The sequence below is a fragment of the Muscardinus avellanarius genome (assembly GCF_963383645.1).
Source record: "Muscardinus avellanarius genome assembly, chromosome: 16".
NCBI classification, from domain to species: Eukaryota; Metazoa; Chordata; class Mammalia; order Rodentia; family Gliridae; genus Muscardinus; species Muscardinus avellanarius.
Genome location: NC_137802.1, coordinates 73582187 through 73594125, shown reverse-complemented (window position 1 = coordinate 73594125; position 11939 = coordinate 73582187). Strand labels below are relative to the sequence as shown.

General features: G+C 65.3%; 1 protein-coding gene across 2 annotated transcripts; it reads left to right on the top strand.

The window, feature by feature from the left end:
* Positions 1–2724: 2724 nt before the first annotated feature.
* FAAP100 (FA core complex associated protein 100) lies at positions 2725–11533 on the top strand (the record flags this gene model as incomplete). 2 transcript variants are annotated; one of them, XM_080712625.1, is made up of 9 exons in its annotated part: positions 2725–2889; positions 2972–3090; positions 3611–4547; positions 5604–5782; positions 6518–7290; positions 8222–8358; positions 9206–9322; positions 11181–11267; positions 11402–11533. In XM_080712625.1, the coding sequence occupies 9 exons, from the start codon at positions 2725–2727 to the stop codon at positions 11531–11533; spliced, it is 2646 nt and encodes an 881-aa protein (XP_080568751.1). The 2 variants fall into 2 exon arrangements, with proteins under 2 accessions (XP_080568751.1, XP_080568750.1); XM_080712624.1 differs by having other exon boundaries at positions 3611–4569; positions 5626–5782.
* Between the last annotated feature and the right edge of the window lie 406 nt (positions 11534–11939).

Here is an 11939-nt window from a genome sequence, read left to right as displayed (position 1 = left end):
TCACCTGCCAGGTGAGAGCACAACGGCTGCCACGGTGTCCTGGCCCCGGCCCATCTGCCCCAGCCCACTCCGACCAGTCTGCTCCTGGGACATAGGTGCTCTGCTTCGGCTCTGCTTTGGGCTTGCAGGTGTGTTGGCTGGGTTTGGAATAGCATTGCCGTGACCCCAGTCCTGCGGTGGAACCTAATAAAAAGCGCCTGAAGCGACTGTCCTGCTCCAGTGTGTCCTTCCTGTGTGCCGACCCTTTGTCCACAGGGTGACTTGATTAGTCCCCGAGAAGAGCTGGGCTGTTTCAGGGTGGAACCCAACTCCCTGACCCGTGGCGTCCCAGCTTTGTCTGGGTGGAGCAAGAGCCACCCAGGCACCTGGACATGACTTTTCTGCCTCTCCCAGGCTGTTGGCCCCAGACTCTGGATGAGGCTGCCTGTGGGTCTCTACACCGTGGACAGGTGCGGCAAGGAGCAGGCTGGAGCTGACCACCCCCTTGGCTGGGCCTTCTTCCTCTGGACGGCCAGGTAGCGTCCACACGTCCTCTGACTTCAGTCAGAGGCAGCCCTCTGTCCGTAGCTCAGCACCTGCTGGCCTGGCCCTGTGCCTTGCTGCCCCTTGCAATGCTGCCGAAAATAAGAGCACCTTACCACCAGGCGTGGTGGCACACACTTGTAATCCCCACGCATGGGAGGCTGAGACAGGAGGATTGCACAGGTTCAAAGCCAGCTTCAGCTACTTAGGCTCTCAGTGAGACCCTGTTTCCAAATAAAATATAAAAACAGTCTGGGAGAGCTGGGGATGGTGGCGCATGCTTGTAATCCCCGCACTTGGGAGGCTGACACAGGAGGATTGCACAGGTTCGAAGCCAGCCTCAGCTACTTAGGCTCTCAGCAATTTAGTGAGACCCTGTTTCCAAATAAAATATAAAATAGGTCTGGGTGTATAGCCCAGAGGTAGAAAGCCCCTGGGTTCCACTCCCAGTACCACCCAAAAAAAAAAAAAAAAAAGTCTGGGAGTATAGACCAGAGGTAGAAAGCCCCTAGTACCCCCCCCCAAAAAAAAAAAAGCCTCAACAACACCACCACTGCTGCCGGGACCTGGGAGTGAGGCAGGCTGCCAGCCAGTGACAAGGTGGGCCTTGGCTTCTGCAGTGGGGAGGGTAGCCTGTGCCCGTTCCTGCCTGAGAGCAGCTGCTTAGAGCAAACTAGCCATCACCCACAGCCCACAGCCGTGCTGGAGCTGGACCCCCAGCTGGCCTCACTTAGGGTCCATAAGGGAAACCCCCCGGGGAAGGGCTGGAAGCCTGTGGCACTCCCATCCTGGGTGCTCCAGGCAACCCTGCTCTGGGATGCGCCTCCCAAGGAGTCATTCAAATTGTGCTGGGGGTAGAATAGGGACGCATGCGCCCCAGGTCCTGACCCCACTCTTCCCACACACTGGTCCTCCCCCAGCCTGCCCCGGGGTTATCAGCTCCTCCACCCTTAGGGTATTGGGTGGTACAATCCACCCTGCTAGAGCTTCCTTACAAGGGCTGCCTGCACCTTCCACTCCCAGGCAGAGCCGGCACTGGGCATGGCCTTGAGGCCTTTGCAGCTGGCTCGCCTACCCGTCCTGTGGGACGAGGATTTACGTTGGTCATGTGTGGGCGAATGCAGCAGGACTTGGCCACTTCCAAGCCCAGGGGACATTGTACAGCTGGCCCTCCGATCTGCCCAGCCTGGCCCTCCGATCTGCCCAGCCTGGCCAGACCCCAGGCACCTCATTTCTTTGACCACCGGGTGTCTGGCCTCCAAACTTTTGGGATGGACTTTGGAGACTTGAGACAGGAAGATCACAGTTCAAGGACAATCTCAGCAATGTAGGGAGGAGGCTCACAACCTAGCAATACTGTTTCAAAAAAAATAAAATCGGGCTGGGAGTGTAGCTTGGAGGCGGGATGCTTCTAGATTCAAACCCCAATACCCCCCTCACACACAACGCCATTACACCAGGCTAGTCATTTTCTTTGATGATCTCCGCCCCTAATCCGGAAGTTCCTCGGGTCTACCGGCACCCCACCATGTTCAAGGGTGGAGGTGCTCAAAGCCCCTAGTACCCTGGCCATGGGGTCCTGCGTGAGCCGGTTTAGTGGGCAGAGGGAAGAAGGCCAGCCCCAGGCGGAGGGACTCGGTGCCCCTGCCCCACGCTGGCCTTGCTGCCCTCCCAAGCCCTGCTGACCCGAGAGCAGGTGGAAGGCGCCAGGAAGCGCAGGCTGCCTGCAGACGCTGGGCTGCTCACCAGGCCCTCCTTCCCCAGCGCGGCGCCCGAGCAGTGGCTGGGACCAACAAGCTGCCCACGGATGGGAGGTGCTGAGCCCTCGGCCCGCCCGGACAGGCATTCCCTCCCGGCGTGGGGGCGGCGGCACTCGGGGTCCCCGTGTCTTTCCGAGAACACACCGTCCCTCTGCTAGGCCTCTGTGTCCACTCGCTGGACGCAGCATCCGCCGCCGCGCTCCCTCGAACCGCAGGCCCCGCCCCGCCCGGCCGGCTCAAGATGGCCCGGCCCCGCCCCCGGCCCCGCCCCGGGCCCGCCCCCGCCGGCCCGGCCCGCCCCCGCGGCTCGCCCCCGCCCAGGCCCGCCCCCGGCCCCGCCCGGCCCCCGCAGCGCCGCTTTACGGCGGAGGCCGCGAGCGTGGGCGGCCGTAAAGCGCCCCCGGCGGCGCCGCCCCCGCCTCTGCCGGCCGCCGCCGCTACGATGGCTGGCACCGCGCCCCGCGTCCACTACCTGGCGGGCTTCTGCTGTCCGCTGGGCGGCCCGGCGGCGGGAAAGCCCCGCGTGCTGCGCCACGAGGCCGAGGTCTTCCTGTCCACCGGCGGCAAGTTCGTCTACGCGCTCGAGCAGGAGGGCGCGCTGCTGACCGTGAGCGCGGGCGGCGGGCGGGCGGCGGGCGGCGGGCGGCCGGGACCCGCGGCGCTGCTGACCGCGCCCTCCCGCCGTCCAGGCGGTGTACGAGTTCCCCGACCAGGTGTGGCACCTGCAGCTCCTGGCCCCGCGCAGGGCGCTCTACGTGCTGTGCGCCGGGAAGGGCGTCTACTGCCTGTCGTTGGACGCCCCCAGGAGGTGAGGGGTGGGCGTGCCCCCAGCCCTGGCGCCCCGGCCGGCCGGCGCGCCTGCCCGCTTCTCGGCCACCCCGTGATCTGCACGCTGTCCGCCCCTGCCTGGGCGCCGGCCGTGCGCAGTTGGAGACCCAGGCCCCCAGCACCTGTTTACCAGGCTGCCATGGTGGCTCGAGTCTCCGGCGCTCGGAGCGCCCCTAGCAAGCCGGGCTGGGGGTGGAGTGTGCAGCCGGGCGGCAGCCGGCCCTGGGCGCGTGGCACCGTCCCGTCAAGGCCCGTGGAGGCAGGTGTGCTGCGAGCAGACCGCAGCGTGATCGCAGAGTAGGCCCGGCCCCAGCCTCCCCTTGAGGAGCGCTCACAGCTAGCTCGTTCTGTTCCCAGCAGCCTGTGCCCTTAAGTGTGTCCCGAGCAGTCGTCGGGCGACTGGGAGGCCACGCGGTGGAGACCCCTGCCCAGCCTGTCCCCGAGACAGGTGGCCGAGCCAGCCACGCCCAGCCCTGACGATGCTTCTGTTGTTCCGGAAGGTGCGTGAGCCAGGCCGCCGAGGCTGAGGAGCACGGTGAGATTGGTGAGGATGGCGAGCTCCCTTCCCCCGTGATCCCCGTGGACCCAGACGCCTGCGTCCTCCCGGATGCCACGCTCTGTGCATTTGCGGTGCTGGACGACCTGCTCGTCACCCTGGTGCAGGGTCCGACCCAGTGGAAGATGCAGCTGTTTGAGTGTCCCAGTTCGGGGGGGAGCCCCCGGCTGGGCAGCCAGGTGGGCGAGGTGGAGTTGTCTGGCTGCACCCCCCCAGCTGGGCTTCCGGGGAAGCCCGCAGCCCCCCACCTTCTGCCAGTGCTGTGCTGTGTATCGCCACCGGGCTCGGGGGCGTCCTGTGGCCAGCCCCGGAGCCACGGGGGCTTCACGCTGGAGGAGGCGCTCTTTGGGCTACTCTTTGGAGCTGACGCCACCCTCTTGGAGTCGTCTGTGATCCTCTGCGGTCTCCCTGACGGCCAGCTCTGCTGTGTGGTCCTGAAGGCCTTGGTCACGTCCAGGTCAGCCCCCGGTGACCCACAGGCCCTCGTCAAGATCCTTCATCACCTGGAGGAGCCCGTCATCTTCATCGGGGCCCTAAAGACAGGGCCGCAGGCGGAGGAGGCCGAGGCGAGTGAGGATGTGCGCGCCGACTGCCTGGTAGCCCTCGGTCGCCATGGCCGGACACTGGCCATCAAGGCCAGCTGGGACGAGCCGGGGAATCTGGTGCCAGAGCTTCGAGAGTACTGCCTTCCGGGGCCCCTGCTCTGTGCTGCCTGCGAGGGCAGCCGTGTATACCACAGCACGCCCTCGGACCTCTGCGTGGTGGATCTGGCCCCGGGAAGCGCGCCCTTCGACGCCCAGCAGCCCGACGGGACCCTGGGCAGCCTGCCCGCCATGCTCTGCCCCAGCAGCCTGAGCATCTGCAGCGTCCTTACCGTCTCGGTGTCACCCAGCGCGTCCGCAGGTATGAGCTCTGTGAACACAGAGACAGAGCCATGGGGCGCCTCCCTCTCGGCAGTGCCCCCCGAGCCGGCCTCCTCTTCCTGGCTTCTCCCGACTTCTCCGAAGCTGGCCAGTATCGGCTTGGTCTCGCCGGGCATCCCTGGTGTTTGGGGGTCAAGGAGCAGCCGCGTGTGTCCCCCTGGGCTGGGGCGAGGCAGTTGCCCTGCCGGGTGGGCTTTGGAACCTGGTTAATGTGGCTATTCAGAGCACAGCCCCTGCTGGCCAGCACAGCGTGTCTCCACAGCGGGTCCCAGATCAGGTCCGAGCTTCACGTGTCTCCCTAGGGCTCGCCTCCCCCAGCCCCCAGCGGCCCACTTGTGGGCCAGCGGCTGAAGGCAGATGGCACCACGGAGCCCTGGCCAGCTGTGTTTGCCCGACGTGGGGCGAGAGGAGGGCAGCCACGTGCCCCTGGTGTGACTTGCCATCGGGGAGGTCTGTGAGCGCACTCGTAAATTTCGCTGTGGAACTACTCCATGCCGAAAAAACACTTTGAAGGAAAAAGGCAAAGCCCTGCAGGGAGAAGGGGCCTCAGCTCGGCGGGTTGGCGGCCAGAGCGGCGTGGGGCAGGCGGGCCCAGCAGAGGCGGCTGTGCGGCCTCGGGGCTCCCGGAGTCCAGGAGCTGGATGGGGTGGGGGCTCAGCCCCCCGCGGCACTTTTCTTGGGAAAGTGTGTGTGTGCTGCTGAAGGCTGGGCTGGGCCTGGCAGGTGTGCGGCCATGCCCTCGTGTGGTCCTCTTTACCCTGTCTTGTTTGGTGGGCCCAGATGCCACCACGGCGCTGCCTCTGCACCGTGCTGACATCCACGTCGGAGGGGCCCCTCAGAGCCCAACGGGCCACGTGTGTCCATCCGCGAGGTTGGCCCGGGTCTCCATGGGGATCTTTTTCTCCCTTGGGATACCGCCTTGCCCCCTCCAACACTCTTCCCGGAACCAGGCAAACACTGCCAACTGTCATGGCGGCTGTGTGGTTCCCCCCCCCCCCCCCCCCCGCTGACCAGCCCTGCACATGTTCACCATCAGGTGAGACCAAGCTCCTGGCTCTGTCTGCCAAAGGCCGCCTCATGACCTGCAGCCTGTTCCTGAGCCCTGAGGTGCCCGGCCCCGCCAGGATGACTGCAGCAAGCGCAGGCCAGAAGATTAAGGAGCTGCTGTCTGGCATCGGCGATGTGTCTGAGAGGTGAGCAGCAGGCCACCTGGGTGGCCGTATCCATGGGTGGCGGCTGTCTGTGGGGCCATCCCTCTGGCTCCCTGTCGAGAGGATGAAAGGGTCCGCTGAAGGCCCCAGCCCGGCAGCACCCTGCTCCTTTTCCTTGGTAGGGGCACAGGACACCCCAGGCCAACTCCTCACCCCTCTACAGAGGCCTCAGCTCTCCGCATGGGGCCCAGCAGGTCGTCCCCAGCCGCCGTCAGTGCTGGCCTTGGACATGGGGAGCACACACCCCAGAGTCCGCGGGTGTCCCTTGCCTTCACCTGGCCCTTGTCCCGCTGCCCACACCCTCAGGCTGCAGGCTCCTGTGGCTCAGGGCCTCCTTCCATGACACCTGCCACTCCCGCTGTCACTGGAGCCCCACAAAGGGGACAGAGGCCGTCCAGGAGCATGTGGGGCCCGCCCCGCCAGAGGCACCCTGGGCCTCGAGAGGCCATGTGGGTGGTAGACGTGTTGAGCTGGGGCTGGCCCAGCTCCCCGGCTCTGTCCTCCATCCGGCTCCCTGCAGCCGAGAGGAGAGGGCAGGCCACGGGCTCCAGAGGGCTTCCGCGTGGCGGGACGAGGAGGGAGGCCCGGCAGCCTTGCCCCCCTCTTGCCTCACCCCACCCGCTCCCGGCAGAACCAGGTTCTCTGCCTCCTCAGGGGTCCAGGGCTGCATTCTCCCCGGGGCCTTCTCCTTCTGGCTACCACACTTGCTCCTTGCAGGGTGTCCTTTCTGAAGAAGGCTGTTGACCAGCGGAACAAAGCCCTGACAAGCCTCAACGAAGCCATGAACGTGAGCTGCGCCCTGCTGTCCAGCCGCGAGGGCCCCCGGCCCATCTCGTGCACCACCAGCACCTGCTGGAGCCGCCTGCCACCGCAGGACGTGCTCATGGCCACCTGCCTGCTAGAGAACAGCAGCGACTTCAGCCTGGACAAGGGCTGGACCCTGTGCATTCAGGTGCTCGCCAGCTCCTGCGCCTTAGACCTGGACGCGGCTGCCTCGGCCGTCACCTACACCATCCCCGTGGACAGGCTCGGGCCCGGCAGCCGGCGGGAGGTGACGCTGCCCCTGGGCCCTAGCGAGAGCGGCACGCTGGACCTGCCCGTGACCGTGTGCTGCGCGCTCTTCTACAGTCTCAGGGAGGTGGTGGGGGGGGCCCTGGCCGCCGCAGACCCCCTGGAGGAGCCCTTTCTGGAGGAGCACCCCCTGGACCTCCTCCCTCAGCAGGACGGCATCTGCCTGCCCCTGAGCAAGCACACCGTGGACATGCTGCAGTGTCTGCGCTTCCCCGGCCTGGCCTCGCCCCCTGTGCAGGCGCCGTGCCTGCACAGCCCGCCTGGCGACCCCTTGGACACCTTCCTGGCACAGCACCGGGGGCCGAGCAGCGAGCCGGCCGGGCCCGCCTCCCTGCGGGCCAAGTACCTGCCCCCGTCGGTGGCCTCCATCAGGGTGTCGGCCGAGCTGCTCAGGGCCGCCCTGGAACACAGGTGCTCAGGTTGGTGCACTGGCTGGGTTGCTTTGGCCTCAGGGCCCTGGGCCTGTGGATGTGGGGTCCCTGGGGGCAGCCACGCCCCGCACGCAGCTGGGGCTTGCATTGCCCTGCCATCCTCCACGTTTTGTTTTTAAGTTGTGTCTTGTAACACCTGTGTGTACAGAAGCGTAGCCAAAACAGAGCTGTAGACGTGTCCCCAGGAAACAGCTTGGTGGATTCACACACGCCAGCAAGCTCCTGGGGAGCCCGTCGTCCCGGCTGCAAAGCCCGCAGCTCCGCTCGGCACGCCGTCTCAGGCTGTCCTCTGGCGCTGGCGCCATGTGCGCAGGAAGCCCTTTGTGTTGTGAGACATTGGACCTTGTGGCCGGATGGTGCCCGTGGTCAGCGGTGCTGTCCTGCTGCCGTGAGCACCGTGGCTTCTGGGCTCAGTCACACGCTGTGAGGACGGCTGTGGCCTTCCTGGCAGGCAGTTTCTGCCAATGTGTGCAGGGTGGAACCACGTGGTTCTAGGGCATCAGCAAAGTGCCCCCAGAGTGAGGGACTAACTTAACTGCAGCTCCCTCCCCTCTGCCCCACCAAAAGCCACTCTTCCTCTTTTTTGGACAGTGGGAGTACTGGAGATGGAGTCCAGGGACATTCTAGCTCCAAGCTACACCCCAGCCTTATTTTACTTTCATTTTGGAAACAGAGTCTCACTAGGTTGCTGAGGCTGGTCTTGAACCTGCGATCGTCTTGTTTCTGCCTCCCAAGTACTAGGCTTGCAGGCCTGTGCCACCACCATGCCCAGCTCCTCCCTCACTCTTGGCTAGCTGGCTCAGCTCCTGCGTGGGGGCTCTGGAGAGCTGGGATGCTGGCATGGCTCCGGGAGGGGCCACTGCGGGGCCGGCGTGTGTGGTGGGACCACCCAAGGCCCCGCTGGCGCTGTCTCCCCTAGGTGCCCCCCTGTGCAGCGCCACGCTACAGTGGCTTCTCGCTGAGAACTCCGCTGCAGATGTCGTGAGGGCCCGAGCGCTGTCTTCTGTCCAGGGAGTGGCCCCCGATGGCACTGACGTCCACCTCATCATCCACGAGGCAAGCGGATGTGGTTGACCTGTCCCTGGAGAAAGTGGCTTCATGGGAGGGTTCCCGGGACCAGAAATGCCGGGTACCTTGAGAGGAATCGAACTCCTGGCCCACCCAGACCAGGGTTGGCCCTGTGAGAACAGCCCACTCCAGGGCCCCCTAGCTGGCCCCCAGCTGCTGGGTAACAGCTTCATCTCCAGACCACCAGAGGGCGCCAGCCCTTCTCAGCACCTGCCAGCAGACCCCAAGCCCCAGCCTGGAGGGTGCCCAGTGGCTCTCTGCCAGGACACAGGAGTCCCTGAGTCTCCCGGGCCCCGGTGTGCGTGGACTCTGGCCTTGCTCCCCAGGGGCCGGGCCAGGCCAAGGCTGAGTTAGCCTCCAGGCCTGGGTGTCCCCAGACCCTGAGGCGGAGGGGTGCTGTGCCCCGTGGAGCCGCAGCCACGGCTTCCTCGGGTCTCCTCTCCTGCGTTGTGCATGGGGTGCTGGCGAGGGCTTCCCAGTTCTTGGCCATGGCTCCTCCCACGCACACCCCGACAGCCTGGGCTCCGGCCCCGCCCCGGTGGGGCTGGCACCCTGCGGCGGGGCTGTGCCCAGCTCTGCACTGGGCTTTCAGGGTGTGCACACGAGCCTGGAGGCGGCTCCAGGCAAGGCGGCCTCGGGTCTGCGCTCAGTCTTCCTGGGTGCGCCTGTCCCCACTCAGGCAGGCTTCCCGCATCAGTTCCTGGCTCGTGCCCTGCCTGAGGGCTGCCAGCCGCAGGGCAGAGGGGCAGCCCCGGTGGGCAGGGCCTTGGCCTTGGTGCAGCTGGCGTGGGAGGCACGAGGCTGCGGGTGGCAGTGAGCCCCTCCTGTGCCGCAGGTGGCCATGACCAACCTGTGCCCGGCGGAGCCGCTCCAGGCCGTGGAGATCCAGGTGGAGAGCCCCTCTCTGGCCAACATGTGCAGGGTGCATCACGCCGTCATCGGACGCCTGCAGGTACGGTGGCTGGCACGGGCCGGGTGGGAGCAGGCTGTGAGAGTCGGGGGCTTGCTGAGGTGTGCGGCGCAGTGCCAGGTGGGCAGCAGGAGGCACGTGGTGGGTGGCGCGCAAGGCCTGCTGAGTGACCCTTGCACATGCTGCTGCCCAGGCAGCCTGGCGCTCGCATCCTCTGCAGAGCAAGGGCCGCAGGGAGAGGCCGGGCCTAAGCACAGTCCGAGGGTGCCCTGAGTGCAGTAGCACCTTGGCTGGGCTGTTGGGGACATGGCTGGTAGAGGAGTGGGCACTGGGCCACTCGGCCACCATAGCTGCTCTGAGAAGCCCGTAAGTTCCTGGTGTCTCACTGGCATTGGTCCGAGCCTGATGGCACGCCTCCTGCCTGTCTGCCTCAGCCCTTGCAGAGGGGGCAGCTGCAGCCTTTCTAGCCCTGCCCTGCAGTGGGTTCCCATTCCGGTCCTCCACGGGCTTCATCTGGGCACCTGTCATACCCACACAGTCCCTCCCAGGCAGCCCAGACCCTGAGAACTGGAACCTGCCAGCTGATGGCTGCTGGGACCAACGGTGGTCCCAACGTGGCCCTGGCCAGCCAGCAGGAGGTATTAGCTGCTGTTGGAGCTCAGAAGGTCAGCCCGACGTGGCCTCCGGGCACACTGCTCAGGCCGCGTGACCTGAGCGACCGTGCGGCAGGCTGTGGCGCCGGGCCCTGAGCAGGCGGGTGGCCTCTGACCATGGCGCTCCCTGTGGAGGCCGCGTCTCTACCCAGGGCTGCCCAGTCCTCAAGGGCCCTCTCTCCCAAGTCCAAATTCCTCCTCATTGTTCTGTGGCATTATTGTTTATTTTGTGGTACTGAGAATTGAACCCCAGGCGTATTTTATTTTTTATTTTCATTTCTTTCTTTTTTTTGGGGGGGGGGGTCTGGGGATGCAACCCAGGAGCATTCGACCTCTGAGTTACACCCCCTGCCCTAGTTTTTATTCTTTATTTTGAAACAGGGTCTCACTGAGTTGCAGAGGGCCTCACTAAGTAGCTGAGGCTGTCCGCGAACCATGATCCTCTGGTCTCAGCCTCCTGAATGCTGGGATTACAAGAGTGAGCCACCATGCCTGGCTTATTTTTTATTTTGAAGCAGGGTCTCATTAAGTTACTGAGGGCCTTGCTAAGTTTCTGAGACTGGCCTTGAATTTGGAATCCTTCTTTCTCAGCCTCCCAGGTATTGGGATTACAGGCCTGTGTGTCATCACACTCAGTCAAATTCCTGTGTGCGCGCGTGCACACGCGCACACTTGCGTGGTCCTGGGGATTGAATTGAACCCAGGGGCATTCTACCTTTGAGCTACACCTCCCAGCCCTATTTCTTAGGCGGTCTCACTAACTTGTGGAGGGCCTCACCAAGTGAGGGTGGCTGTGAACCTGCAATCCTCCTGTCTCATCCTCCCAAGAACTGGGTTACAGGCGTGTGCCACCCCATCCAGCCAGGTTCCTCCTTAGACAGCGGAGCTGGCTAGCTGCTCACCAGGCCAGCAGAGTGAGCGGCCAGTGGGCTGCTGAGCCCCGCCTAAGGCTGGTGTGCCAGGATGGGGCTGGCAGAGGGGAGGTTGGCATCGGAGCACAGGAAGCCTCTTCCGGAATGAGTGGAGGGAATGGACCAGAGAATTTATTTTCAAGTAACTAAATACCAGGCAGGCTCAACACCCGCGCGGGAGTCCAGAATCAGTGCAGCAGGGAGGCCAAGAGGGCAGGTCCGGGGCAGCAGAGGGTCGCCCTGCCCTCGGGTCGTGAGGACGGTGCTTCTGGCGCAGGTGCCTGCCTTGGGCGCATGGTGGGGAGCTCTCCCTAGCGCCCTCCGTGTGTCCCCTAGATGATGGTCAAGGAGCAGGCCGCCATGGGCGCCAGCGCACCCGACCTCCGCATGCAGTACCTCCGCCAGATCCACACCAACCACGAGGTGAGCGGGCCGGCCCCTCCCTGCAGGGCAGCGTGGGCAGCACGCCTCCGCACCTGCCCACCCGCAGCCTCCACCCACTGCCTCCCGGGCTGTCCCGGGAGAGGGCCAGGTCTGAGCCGAGCCGCCCACCCCAGGTGCTTCTGCGTGAGGTTCAGAGCCTGCGTGACCGGCTGTGCACGGAGGACGAGGCCAGTTCCTGCGCCACGGCCCAGCGGCTCCTGCAGGTGTACCAGCAGCTGCGCAACCCCAGCCTCGTCCTGCTGTGACCAGGATGCTCCAGCAGCTCACGGAGCCGTCAGGGTTACAGAGACGGACCCAAGAGGAAAGGCTACCCTCTAGCCCCGCTTGGGCAGGGCCTGGCGGGAGGCCGGGGAAGTGCCAGGAAGCAGGCGGGTGCTCCTGACCTTCCTCTGACCGTGCTGCCGGCCGCGCTCCGCTCTGCTCGAGCCTGGGGCTCCCCAAGCGGGCAGCCATGGAGATGGACAGCCTCCAGGCCTGAGACTCAAAACCAGGGTTCATGGCTCTGTTCCTGTGGTTCCCCCCGCAGCCCAGGAGCACCCGCCGCCCCTCTGGCACCACCGGCTGGGACAGCGCTCCTGCAAGGTGGTGGGGCTTCGGGCACCCGGGGGGCACACCCAGCACCGGGTGCTGTTTCAGGGTCACTTGGGACGG